The 14,127-nt window shown below is 39.9% G+C and overlaps 1 protein-coding gene across 7 annotated transcripts in view; it reads left to right on the top strand.

Moving 5' to 3' along the window:
* Positions 1-14,127, top strand: part of Kiz (kizuna centrosomal protein) — a 101,071-nt gene that overhangs the window by 24,506 nt on the left and 62,438 nt on the right. For 4 of the 7 annotated variants that reach the window (XM_040746447.1, XM_040746448.1, XM_040746449.1 and 1 more), the window contains exons 5-7: positions 1,302-1,430; positions 4,902-5,550; positions 6,482-6,785. In XM_040746447.1, the coding sequence (XP_040602381.1) occupies positions 1,302-1,430; positions 4,902-5,550; positions 6,482-6,785 (1,082 nt within the window). The remainder of the gene's footprint in view (positions 1-1,301; positions 1,431-4,901; positions 5,551-6,481; positions 6,786-14,127) is intronic. The other 3 variants (XM_040746444.1, XM_040746446.1, XM_040746445.1) reach the window with 2 other exon arrangements.

Consider the following 14,127-nt stretch of genomic DNA (forward strand, 5'->3'; position numbering starts at 1 on the left):
ATGAGTTCAGATCCCTAGCATCTAATGTGAAAAAAAGCCATCACAGTGATACACATGTGTAATCCCAACACTAGTGAAGCAGAGACAATGGAAGTCTCTGGGATTTGCTGGCCAGACAGTCCCACATTCAGACATATCTTGTCTCAAAAAGAAAAGAAAAAAGAAAAAAACCAAGAAAGGCATATGACTTTGATCTCTGGCATATGTATGTACGTATGTATGTAGAAGCATGTACATATATACACATTATCCCCTCCCCATTTCTAGAGCAATCTTTGGGGCCACATACTTCCAGCCTTTTTTAAAAGCCAGATTCGTGCATAGTCCTCTCAGTTTGGCATTATTGCAAGATTCAGACTGTCCAGAAGTAAAAGGATTTGGAAGTAGCTGTAGCTACTATGCCTTTGTGGAGTTTGAGAATGAGGATGTTGCCAAGATGGTTGTGGAAATAATGAGCACTATCAATTTGGTGAAAGACTTCATCTGTGTTGTTTTATACCAACAGAAAAAGTACATGTAGAGCTTTTTGAAGAGTAGAATGTTCCATTTCCTTAGCCATCATGTCCAGCAGTGCAACAGGATAATCAGAATTGGAAATGTGGGCAAAAAGATAGAAGAGTGATTTAAAAGGAAACAAAAGTTACTCCGGAAGAGATTAGCTGAGGAAAGAATTCATTGTAGTTTTCCCCCATCCGCTTTACCTTATATGAAAAAGGAGGTTTCAGGCTTATAGAAGAAAAAAGAGAAAAGGGCTTCATGGGGCATGCCTAACACTCTGGAGAAGCCTGGGGCTAGCCAGGCCCCCACTCCAGTCTGTATATGATTTTTGGAAAGGCAGAAAATCAGGAGTGGTTGAAATGAGTGATGATAAAGATAAATGGGATTGTTTTTAAACAGCCTATGCTCATTGTTAAAGAAAACGTCCAAGAGGCTCTAACACCTATCCACTCAGGAAAACAAAGACATGAGAAAATATAGTCAGTGATTCTGGGTGCATGTGTATAGCATGTATTCTGAAAAAAACAAAAACAAAACAAGAAAGCCCATGATGACCCCATCATGAGGGTAGACGATTTTTTTTAACAGTAAAAGGCAAGCATTGACAAGATTTTTGGAGGAAAATATACTGTGTTGATTTTGACTTTGTACCTCTCCTGAAGTCTAGAGATGTGTTCCAGTGCAGTAGTGGCACTTGCTCTGTCCTTTTCCTAGTATCTTCTGGTTTTCAGATTTTATAGTTCCCATTAGAGCTCACTCTGGGTGCATTAAAGGATCACCGTTAGCTCTAACTTTATCACCAGGGAACGAAGACCCCCAGATCCCTTTGCCCATCTGTGCAGTGGTTGTGCACACCTAACCCCAGAGGCTGCTTGAGACTTCCCCATCTGGTGGCTGAAGCAAAGTTTTATGGAAGTGAGAAGACAGTTCAGGTATTAGTACATGTTTGTTTTTATAGTCCAGTACTAATACAGATTCAGAAATAGTCTTTTTAAAATGAAAACATTACTTTAGTTTTTGGGGGGCTAGCCAGATTTTTGGTAACTACCACTTTAGAACCATCAGTTGGAATTGTGTTCCGGATTCAAACCATGAATAAACCTTTTTAACAGGATTCGTATGCAAGTCAAGTTTAAGGACTACAGAGAATAATGCCCTTTCAATTATTTTTAAGTTTCTGGTACCCTTAAAATGTGCTGATTCCAAAATTATAAATATTACCTTCTCCCCCATAGCCTTTTTCTGTCCTTTTCCTTTCACTGGGACTTTAATGTATTTGGTATAGTAAATGGTATTCTGAGGCTCATAGTTTTCTTCATTCTTTTTTCTCTGAAATTGCACAATCCCAATGTACCTATCTCAACATTGCTAACTCATTCTTTTGTCTGTTTAGATCTGCTGCTAAGCCCCTTCTTCATTCCAATAATTGTACTTTTTTTTTTTTTTTTTTTGGTTTTTCGAAACAGGGTTTCTCTGTATTGTTTTGGAGGCTGTCCTGGAACTTGTTCTGTAGACTAGGCTGACCTCGAACTCACAGAGATCCACCTGCCTCTGCCTCCCGAGTGAGTGCTGGAATTAAAGCTGTGCGCCACCAACGCCCCGCCCCAATAAATGGTAATTTTCAACTGACGAATTCCCATTTGGTTCTTTTTAGTAAGTTTTTTATCTTGTGCTGTGGTTTAAGCCTAGGTTTTACTCATAGTTGGCAAGTGAGCTACACCTCTAGTACTATAATTTTTTTTTTGAGACAAGATCTTACTATGTAGGCCTGGCTGACCAGGTATTCTCCATGTAGACCAGGCTTTCCTTGAACTCATGGGGATCTGCCTGTCTCTGCCAGAGTACTGGGATTAAAGGCATACCCTACCACATCAAGCTAGCCCTATAACTTTTGTTAATTCTTTTGAGATAGTATCTCATGTATTTCAAGCTGACTTTGAATTCTCTATGTAGCAAGACTGGCTTTGAACTCCTTATTCTCCTGCCTCTACCTCCCAACTTCTGGGATTACAGGTGTGCCTGGCTTCAGTCCTTTAGTTTATATATCTTTATAATGCTCTCTGTTTGGACATTTTTCTCATATTTAAAATGTTTTTCTCTTCTTCTCCTTCCCTCTTCTCCGCCCAACCTCCTCTGCCCCTCCCACTTTTGAGATCCTTCTTAGTAAACATACCTCCTGGCTTCAAAATAATTCATTTGGGTGTTGAGTGTTGGAATACTCTAGTTCTTTCTTTGGACATGATTTTTGAAAACTTATTCAGCTAATTATAGCTAATTTAATGCCTCTACCTAGTCAGTTTAATACCTGAACTTCCTCAAAGATAGTTTTTACTGATTGTATATGCTCACTTTCTATGAGACAATGTTTATTATTTCATTTTTAAGTTATTAAATATGGCAGTTCTGAAATCTCTGCCCTCCAAGAATTTGTTGTTAATTTCTGTTTGTTTATCCATTTTGTGACTTAGTAACGTGGAATGTGTATTATGTTTCATGTGAGGTCACTGAGGTTCCTATTAAATTTTCTTAAGAAACCATCAGCGGGCCTGCTCGGGTGGGTGTCTCGAGCACGTGCTTTACCGCAATGCGCCCGTCCCGCTGACATGGACGGGACCTCCTCGCTCGGAGGGGTGGGGAGGGCTTCAGTGTCTAATACTGGGATTCTCACTGCCTTTGCTGAAAGGTTCTAAGTATGTTGGGCTGTACCTTGGCCATCGTTTCTTTCTTAGAGCCTCAAAGTGAGCTTAAGGTGAGAGTTCAGGCATTTACTTCCTGGAAGTGTCTCTTGAGCATTCCCACAGCCCAGAGCATGTAGGTGGTCATCCAGATTCCCAGGAGTATACCAGAACCTTCCAGAGTCCCCAACCCCCATAGGCAGCCCTTTGACCAACTTCTCCTTAAAATGTGTGTAGTCTTTTGTTTATTCTAAGTGCTGTCTACTGCCTAAGGCAGCTTTCACATTAACCAACTGCTTCTGATAATTTTCAGCAAACTTGGCTTGAGAACAGGGCTATTTGTCACTTAAAGCTAGTTCAAGTCAAAACAGTCTTTTGTTTGAGTCCCCCAAGGAGCTACCAGATACATAGTCCACTGATGACTGTTGTCTGGAAATGGGACCCTTGGAAGAATACTGCTCGCCCCCTCTTCCTTTTCAAGTGACTGCTTGGCTGGTTTTTGCTGTGACTTCAGGTTGTCATCAACTTGGCCAGCACCTGACAGCCCAGAAGCTTACTGTTCTTTTAAAGATCTACCTGGTTCTCTTAAGTCAGTGCCCGCCCTGATTCCTAGAAAGCTGATTAAGTCCCAGGATCTGAAGAGCTTTGTTAGATTGTAAACTCCGTTGCTGGCAGAGACTGGTTAGTGCTCTTTATCCCATCTCCTTTCTCTGGCATCCTTGATTTGTTGACTTCAGAACTAGGCATTGGCTGTAGTTTTTGTTTATTTAGTTATTTAGTTATTCCAGGGTTCGAAGAGACAATGTTTGAAGAGATGGCCTGGATTCTGTTGTCTCTGACATTTCTGGTCTTGAATATTGGATGCTGGTATTCCTATCTGTAGAGGAAGGGTATGGATGCATTTTGTCATCTGCAGTATAAGGAAGTGAGTGCTCTCCTGACTGTGGGAGTGCTCTGGTCCTTTGGGGAGAAAAGTACTTAGCTTCTGGAAGGCTTCATGCTTGCTACCTGTAGTTCTGCTTGGTATCATATACCCCTGTTTAAGTTGTTTTCTGCTTAGCTTTGTCTATCTTCTCTCCTTTTTCTCTACCCTTCAAAGACGAGGCTCAAGTTTCCTATAAGCATGCTAGTAAATTAAAATTATTTAAAATTCTTTAACAATGTTCAGGAAATTTTTATGTTAATTTGATTACAAATTAGGACTATTCTGTGCTTTAATAGCATTATGAAGGTGACCACTTGAAGTTTTTATTTTATACATAGCACTAGAAATAGAGTTGAACCCTTTCATTGTTTGTCCTCTCTATTTCCCTGGTTTGCTTTTTTTTTTCTTTTATTCTTTGGTCAAGTCCCTTATAGTAGTGTTAACTGAGCTCTGTATAGAGTGCTTTTAGAACTCACCACTTTTCAGGGAATGTCACTGGGGTGAAATATACATAACCTAAAATGTACTAATTTCATCTTATTTTAGCCATGCACTTCAGCTGGATGAAATGCATGCATTTCATTTTTCAGAAATGAATTCCATAGTTCTTTGGCAATAGTTGTTTTGTACAGTGACATTACAATAATAATCTGGACTGTAGTAGAGTTTGCCAATTCATTAAGTGAGATGACATGTTTTATTGGTGGTAGGTGTTGATTTCCATGGTTATACTTCCTTTACCGACTTTCCTTTCTACTTAGTTGTTCATATACAGTGTGTTTAACTCACACCTGTTTTTGCAGGATGCAGTGCAGGCAGGAGGAATTAACTCAGGAACAGCCATGTCAAGAGGATTGTATCAACCAGCAACAATCTTTATGGGCCGCCAGTTGTCAGCCATCTCAAGCATTGACGATTTCAGTACAGAGCAGAAATCTAAGCAACCCACAAAGAACTGTTCAATTCCTGACCTACATTCACACCAGCAGACATCCCAGAGCAGCCGTGTGACAGACAGCTGTATAGTACAAACTAACAGTGACACACAGTGCTTAAATAAGTCTGACAAAATAGATGGAAAGACATCTCTTCATATTGGTGAGAAAACACCCGTCACAAGCCATGCTTTGTCTGAGGAAGAACAAACTCATTGCTTGGAGATAGGGAGCAGCACACGTCACAGCAAGAGTAATTTATCTGAAGGCAGGAAGTTTGCTGAACTCCATTCCTCGTTACAGGAAAGATTAAGTCCAGAGAACAGAACCACTGATGTAAAGTGTGACAGTTCCAGCAGATCAGAGGGATCAGGCGGAGAAATACTGACACAAGAACATATTGAAGTCAGGGAAGAAAGAGCTAGCCTGCCGGTCCCCACGCTATCAGTTTCAGAACACCGTACATCTGCAAATAAGTGGGTTGGAGAGAAGCATTCTGCTTGGGAAGGTTTCTCAGGTGAGATGAGAGACCAAGTTTGTTTGCTGAATTTCTTAGTGCCTAGCTTTTCTGGTTGTGATCTATAATTTTATCTCTTTGTCTAAAAACAAAGAGATAATGATTTCTTCAACATGTGCAAGGAAATGTTTCAAAAGATGAATCTATTGATTTTTAAGGCCATATGTTTAAAAGTATTTAAAATACTTTTGAGGGCTCAAAGGTAGATGTGTACTTATCATATAGGAGGCTCTGGGTTTGATCCTCAGCATGACTAAGTTTTTACATTTTTACAAAAAAATAAATTTTTGAAAGATTTCAGTACTGTAATTGTAATTGTTTCTATGCTTTTAATACATTTGCATGTGTGCATATGAGTATATTTGTCTTGGAGGATACATGTGTGTATATATGGAGGGAAGCCAGAGGACAAGTGTAGGTATCAACTTAAGAAAGGCTGCCTACTTTCTTTGAGATGAGGCTTGTCATTGGCCTGGATTTCTCCAGTTTGTCTGACTAACCAGCCAGTGAAGCACAAGAATGCCCTGTCCCTGCCTCCCCATCACTGGGATTATAAGCACACCACTCCAGCCTGCGTCTGTATCTGCATGCAGGGCATTGAACTCATGTCTTCATGCTTCTGAGGCACGTACTTCATTGACTGAGCTATCTTCCAGACTTGTGCTTCTACATGTTTGTGGCTTTTGTTGTTGTCTCTTGTTTTTCTTTTGAAACAGTCTCACTGTGAGGCTTGGTAGGCGTGGAATTCTCTGTGTAGATTAAGTTGACCTTGAACTCATAGAGATAGATCCTCCTGCCTCTGCTGAGATTACAGGCATGCATCACCATACCAGGAGGCTTCTATCCATTTTTTAAGTAATGAAATTTTATTCTGTGTTATTTGGATTCTAGAACTTTGTAATCAGCAGTGCATTCATTTTCCCTCTTGCAGATGATCTTGTTCATGGGGACCCAAAGTCACCAAAGGCCTTCCTAAAAATGCAGGAAGAGCAGGAGGAGGAAAGTTTGTGCAGCAGCAGTGACCTCACAGTTTCTGTAAGTGAAGAGAAATTGATTTTGGAGAATCTGGAGTCACTACCAAGTCCAGGAACCAAGCCAGAAGGTGAAGATGGAAAGCAGACCGCACGGTCAGTCTACACCGCACTGCAAAGAGATCCACTCTTCACTGATTACAGTTTGCAGGCCCAAAGCTTTCCTGATTCAAAAAGGGAATCCTCCCCAGACTCACCAAGACAGTAAGCCAATCGTTTTCACAATAATTTTGCTTTCAGTTGTTCATGGTTTTTAGAGTCTATTCCACTTGGAAAATATTATTGAGCAACCCCAGAAATGATTGTGTAAGCTGCCTAATCTAATAAGTAGGCTTTTAGGTAAATTCTCACCTGCTTTCTTTCCTTCTTTCTTTCCTTCCTTTTTGTAAATTTTAAGGTAACTTTTGAAAATCTGAGTGTCATTGAGCTATAGTGATTGCCAGTTCAGAGTTACACCCAGGCAATCCCTGATAAATTTGCAAGTCACTCAACTCAACCCCTACCCTTACTTTTTTCAGCCCCCTACCATTATCCTTTTTAAAAATGACTTTGAAATTTTGCCCCCACAAAAGAGAGAAGTAGCTAAATTTACCAAGAAGTCCACTTTGGGAACTCAGAGCTTTGTATATAATAAGCACACACTTATGCTTGTATTGTTTTCCATGGTGTCATTTTTTGTCTCATGCTATTAAATGAGCTCATACTTCTTACATCTCTAAGCAAGACTTCCTTTTCCGGATGTAAATTTGAGAACACTGGAATCCCTGGTGTTTAATAGAGCATCTGTGTGGTACATTTTAGTACTTACCAATGTCCATCTCATAAAAGCAAAGTATGTATTTTTACAATTGATTGGAAATTTGGGGCCAAATAGAAGTTTTTGTCCCCTGAATAGAAAACTTACTAGGTATTGAAAACAAATTCTGTGATTAAGCAAACCAACCAATCAAATCATACTGATAACAAACATCAAATCTCTTCTAGGGGGAGAAGAAGCCTAAGTAAATAAGGTAGGTCTTACTTTTATAAGTGAATAAACTTAAGACTAAGAGCACAATGGTGTCACATAGACGTATGGAACATTGTGCATGCACGGGCATATGCAAACACACACACATACACAACACACACACACAGAGCTCTTGCACCCCTAACTCCTGCCCCCTCCCAAACTTTCAGTTGTACCACCATGCTGGCAGCCCTCATTCCAGCAGTGTAGGGCAGTGAATGTTAAAGTGGGTGGTGTGCACATGTACACAGGTGCAGAGTACATGCCCTGTGCACAGAAGTGGCTGATTGCTATCATTGGAAATTGGATGCCTGGAGGATTTTTCTGTTATCATGCTTCACTCATGAAAGAGTTGCAGGTGTTCTGTCATACAGAAACTTTATGACTAGAGGTGGAATGTGCCTGTTTTGTGTTTATAGATGTACTGGCTAGTTTAGTCAACTTGACACAAGCTAGAGTCATCTGAGGAAGGATCCTCAGTTGAGGATTTGCCTCCAATGGGATCCAGCCATAAGGCATTTTCTCAATTAGGGATCAATGGGAGAGGGCCCAGCCCATGGTAGTTGGTATCATCGCTAGGCTCCTGGTCATGAGAAGCAAGCCAGTAAGTAGCTCCCCTCCATGGCCTCTGCATCAGCTCCTGCCTCTGGGTTCCTACCCTGTTTGAGTTTCTGTCCTGACTTCCTTCAGTGATAAACAGCAATGCTGAAGTATAAGTCAAATAAACCCTTTCCTCCCCAACTTGCTTTTTGGTCATGGTGTTTGGTCGCAGTAATAAAAACCCTAAGACAGTAGCCTGAGCTTTATGGCAATCTGCTGAACAAGGTGGTACCTCTGTAGGCTAAGAACAAGTATATTTACCCAGGACTTGGTGGTTTTCTGAGGTGAAATCTCTTGCATGAATGACTTTTTCCTAGAACTCTACATCTAAGTGTCTTTGAATTTTCAAATATGGTTTTCAACTATTCATTGGGAAATACGGCATTTAGTAAAATTCTCAGTATTCATGCTGATAACCTCTCTTCCTCAAAATGAAGAGGTCAGTCAGCAATGGTTGTTTGCTGTCTGTGCTGTTAAATTTGAGACTATTGATTTTCTGTGGTGGAAGCACTCTCTAGAAATTAGGTTAAAGGGGCTTTCTTTTCATTACACTTATTTATTTACTGTGCACCTGGAGATTTGTTATGGTGAAAATGTAGAGGTCAAAGGGTGTTGAGTGAAGTTTTCCCACCAGCCTGGCTCCAGAGCCGCATCAGTCCCAAATAAACACACAGGACGCTATATTAATTATAAGCTATTGGCCGTTTGCTTGTTTCTTACTGGCTATTTAACCCATCTTTGCTAATCTAAGTATTTCTCTTACTGGAGAAAAGGGTCCAGACCTCTTATTCCTATGATGGCTACATCATGACTGCCTATGTCTCTCTTTCCCAGAATCCTCCTCAACTCCTAGTCCCACCTATCTTGCTTCCCTATTGGCCAACATTTTTTATTGACATATACACAGCACTTCCCCATCAAAAGGGCAACTTGTCAAAGTCAGTTCTTTCCTTCTGTCATGTGGGTCCTAGGGATGAACTTAGGTTGTCAGGTTTAGCTGCAAGCACCCTTACCCACTGATCTTGGTGTCCTCATTTTCATACCTTTAATAAAAATATAGATTTATAAATATACAGTTCACATGCTAGTCAAGTCTCCTGTTTAGAGTACATAGTTGAATGGATTTGAGTTTATCAGACTATTAATTTTAAATCCTGTAATAAATATATAGCATGAAATTTGCCATTGTAAAATACACAATTTAATGACACTAATTACATTCACAATATATAATTAAAATTCATACTTTAAATAATTCTTAAAAGTAGAGTCATACATGTCCCTTTTGTATCTAGCTAATTTCAGTTAAGCATATGGCTTTGAGGTTCATCCATGTTATATCATGTATCAAAATCTCATTTTTTATGGTTGAATAGCATTTATGTACATGGATATAGCACAAATCATTTGCACATTTACCTGTTAATGATACTTGGGTTGGTAATCGAGAATCTGGAGAGATAACTCAGTGGTTAAGAGACACAGTGCTCTTGCAGAGGACCTGAGTTCAGTTTCAGCCCCCATTTTGGGCAGCTCACAACCACCTGTGACTTATGCTCCAGGGCATCCAATATCCTCTTCTGATCTCTGAAGGCACAAACCCACATACAGACACACATATACACATAAGTAGAAAAATACAGTCTTGCTGGGTATGGTGGTATACACCTTTAAATCTTACACTCTGAAGACCGGGACAGGTAGTTCTCTAAGTTACAGGCCATCCTGTTCTACTTAGCGAATTCTAGAAGTAGGAGCTACATAGTGAAGCCCTGTCTTACAAATAAATAATAAACAAATCTCTCTCTCTCTCTCTCTCTCTCTCTCTCTCTCTCTCTCTCTCTCTCTCTCTCTCTCTCTCTCTCTCTAAGCCAAGTGTTTGTGTAACTTTCCAGACCCACTCTCATAAATGCTTTCAGATACTGAAAACCAGTTTATACAATTTCTCCATTGTAAGTATAATGAACTCTTCTTATAAGCCGGGCATTGGTGGCACACGCCTTTAATCCCAGTACTCGGGAGGCAGAGGCAGGTGGATCTCTGTGAGTTCGAGGCCAGTCTGGTCTACAAAGCAAGTTCCATGACAGCCTCCGAGACAATGCAGAGAAACCTTGTCTCAAAAAACCAAAAAAAAAAAAAAAAAAAAAAAAAAGAAAGAAAAAAATATGCCAAGGACTAGACAGATAGCTCAGCATTTAAAGGCACTTGCTACATAAACCTGACAATCAAAGTTCAATCCTTGAAACCCACATAAAGATGGAAGGAGAGAATCAGCTCCACAAAGTTATCCTTTTGCACTCTGTATGCTTACATGTATAAACATACACACACAGACTAAACAATTTTTAAAATACAAAATGTATGCTAAAATGAAAAACTAAAATCCTTACTAAAATGAAACAGTAAAATAAATGTTACTAAAATGGTGATTTTGAATATCCTTATTTTAAAGAATAAATAAATTGAAATACAAGTTGGCACCCAGCCTCATAGTTTGAAGCACTCACTACCTTTGTTATTTTCCATGTGACAGGTGGTGGTCCACTGTCACTTGGGAACCATATGAGTGGCTTGGCCTCATGTCTGTTATCATTTGGAAGGTCAGTATGGCCTGTCACTAGTGGTGACAGGGCCTCAAGCATGAAGGCAAGCCCTGTTTCCCTAGTGCTTGCTTTGGCCTTATTCTGTGGTATTGGGATAGAGTCCTGGCCTCCTCGTGCTAGACAAATGCTCTGCCACAGAGCTGCACTCAGCCCTGCACAAGTGCTGTGCAGGTGTCTTCTTGATCATGTTTGCTGACATTCCATTGGATAAAGAGAGTCACAGGGCCCAGCCCATCTCTTAGGCACTCCAAGTTGCATTGCAAAGAGGTGTACTCTAGTATTTCAGGAGAAATTCAGATGAAGAAAAATTTGACATAAGTCCAAAGAGTCAGAAAGGTTTTGTTGGAGGCTCAGTGCAGCTTCTTGAAGTCTGGATAGCCTTTAAGTTAGGAGAGAAAGGCAAACTAGGTTGGGAGGAAGCAGGTATGCAGATACAAAGGACACTGAAGGTTGGGATAAGTCCCACCCCTTACCCATCAAGGAGGGATTTGGGAGTTAAGAGTTCCAGTGTCTACTAGGGCAAGTGGAGAAGGACCTTGCATAATAATGAATTTGGAGTTCATTTTCTGTGTCTTGTGGGACCGTTGAGGATTGTTTTAAGAGAAGGGCAGTGCAAGGAGTGGCCTCTTTATAAGGATTAATGTAGCAGCATTGACTTCCTCAGGATTCATTCTCCATGTGGTAGGCAGAATTCTGAGATGGATCCAAGATTACTGTCCTCTGCTACACATCCTATTTCATTCATGTGACTATTCTATATTATATGGCACATAAAGGCTTCTGCAGATGCCATGATGTCCTGAATCAAGATTATCCAGTGGGCCAGACCTAATCAGATGAGGCTTTGAAAGAGCTTGGGCCCTTACTGAGATTAGAAGGATTCTGAACAGATGAGATAGACTCAAAGACATAAAATGCCATCTTGTGGCAAGGAATATTTTTTTATACTCTCCAGGGACCAAGCATTTCAGTTCTCCGGGCTGCTGAGATTTGAGCAAAGGGCCCCATTCACCCACAGCACGATCTGATCCACAGAAACTGAGATAATCAATTTGTGTCAGGTGCCAGAGTTGTGACTTTCTACTTAACAGTGGAGGGTGGATATAAGATTGGAATTGAGGTTTTCATCTCTACAAGGATTATGTGAGTGGAAGCATCTGTCCATAATGACAATGAGAAGGTTGAGTCCATATGTTTAGGGTTCAGTAAGAGATATCATCTTATAGTTCCTTTGGCTCTTACAGTCTTACTGTCCCTTTTCTGCAGTGGTCCCTGAACCTTAGGTATGGGAATTATAGTGTAGACATGTCAGTCTACAAATTCTCTGTTTAGCTTTAAAAGAAACTTCTAAATTACTCTTCCATTTTTACATTATTACCAACAGTGAATGAGAATTCTTGTTGCTCTAATTTGTATCAGCATTTGCATTTGGTTTTCATGTATTTTGTTTTGTTGATTCTGTTTTTTAATTTTAGTCACTAAATGGGTATGTAGTATTTCATTATATAATTTGCAAATTATTATTGTGAAATGATACTGAGATTCGTTTCATATACTTATTTCATATCTATGTATCTCTGATGGATCTATATAGATTGCTTGCCTATTTTTTTTAATTTAAAAAATATTTTATAAGCCAGGTGGTGGTGGTGCACGCCTTTAATCCCAGCACTCAGGAGGCAGAGGCAGGCAGATCTCTGTGAGTTCAAGGCAGCCTGGTCTACAAAGCTACACAGAAAACTGTCTTGAAAAACAAAAAACACAAAAAAACAAAACCAAAAATACATTTTATGTTTATGGGTGTTTTGTGTAAATGTATGTCTCAGTATTCCATGCATATCAGTGTACACAGAGGCTAGAAGAGGATCTTGGACTCCCTGGAACTAGAGTTACAGATGACTTTGAGTCACCGTGTAAGTGCTAAGAATTGAACTTAGGTCCTCTGGAAGAGTAGCAACCGTTCTTAATCACTGAGCCATCTCTCCAGCTACCTTTTGTCCATTTTTAATTGAGAGTGTATTTTTCTTATTGTTGAATTTTAATTAAAATTTCTCTGTTTTGAGTACTAGCTTTACATTTTGAGTTCTAGTTCTTTATGGAAAGGGATAATATGCCTTCTCTTGGCCTATGACTGATTTTTGTTTGTTTTTGTTTTGTTTCTTGCAGAGAAGAGATTACAAAGACTTGGTAGAACTCATTCTCTGTCACTAGAATTTTACCAATAAAGACAATGAAGGTTAAACATTGATTCAGCTTGTTCAGTTGTTGTAGGCCTTCATAAATAAATGATCTATTTTTCTTTATATGTGATAGGTTATGTTCTTCCAGTAATCTGTCCATTCGTCTAATTATCATATTGGTAGCATAACTTGTTCATACTGTTCTCTTATTCACCTTTTGATATTTGTAGCATCATTAATGAAGAACTGTCATTGCTGAATCTTATGTCTTTTTTTTTTTTTTTGGCTTTTATGAGACAGGGTTTCTCTGTATTGTTTTAGGGGCTGTCGGTCCAGCCTGGCCTCGAACTCACAGAGATCCACCTGCCTCTGCCTCCCGAGTGCTGGGATTAAAGGCGTGCGCCACCACCGCCCGGCGAATTTTATGTCTTGATATTTGCTTCCCATCCTCCACTAGCCTGGCATGGTGTACTAAATAAGTACTTGTCTTCCCACCTGCCCACATCAATTCCTGGGTTGAAATTCTACCAATGGGCCTGGAGAGATGCTCAGAGGTTAAGAGCACTGACTGTTCTTCCAGAGGTCATGAGCTCAATTCCCAGCAACCACATAGTGGTTCACAACCATCTATAAGGAGATCTGGTGCCCTCTTCTGGCATGCAGCCAGAATACTGTATACATACTAAATAAATAAATCTTCAAGAAAGGAAGGAAGGAAGAAAGAGAGAGAGAGAGAGAGAGAGAGAGAGAGAGAGAGAGAGAGAGAGAGAGAGAGAGAGAAAGAGAGAAAGAGAGAAAGAGAGAGAAAGAAAGATTCTACCAATGTGACTATATATGGAATAAGGCCTGTAAGAAGGTATCAAAGGTTACCTGAGGCCATCAAGGATGCACCTTAATCTCCCTTAATCTCCAAGTGCTGGTACCTTTATAAAGAACACCAGAGCTGTCCTCTATACATGAGGACACAGATAGTAGGTGGCCACCTGCAGGACTTCTCAGAAACTGAATTAGTCACTTCCCATCCCCCAAACCCTGAGAAATACAATTGAGTTATTTCACCTGTAGTATTTCATACTTGGTGTAAAATCATACTTCTTAATCATAGTCATTATTTTATTATTTTAAATTTGTCAAGGCATGTGATGTTCTTGGTA

Source organism: Mesocricetus auratus, unplaced genomic scaffold (genome assembly GCF_017639785.1).
Source record: "Mesocricetus auratus isolate SY011 unplaced genomic scaffold, BCM_Maur_2.0 Super-Scaffold_100004, whole genome shotgun sequence".
NCBI lineage: Eukaryota > Metazoa > Chordata > Mammalia > Rodentia > Cricetidae > Mesocricetus > Mesocricetus auratus.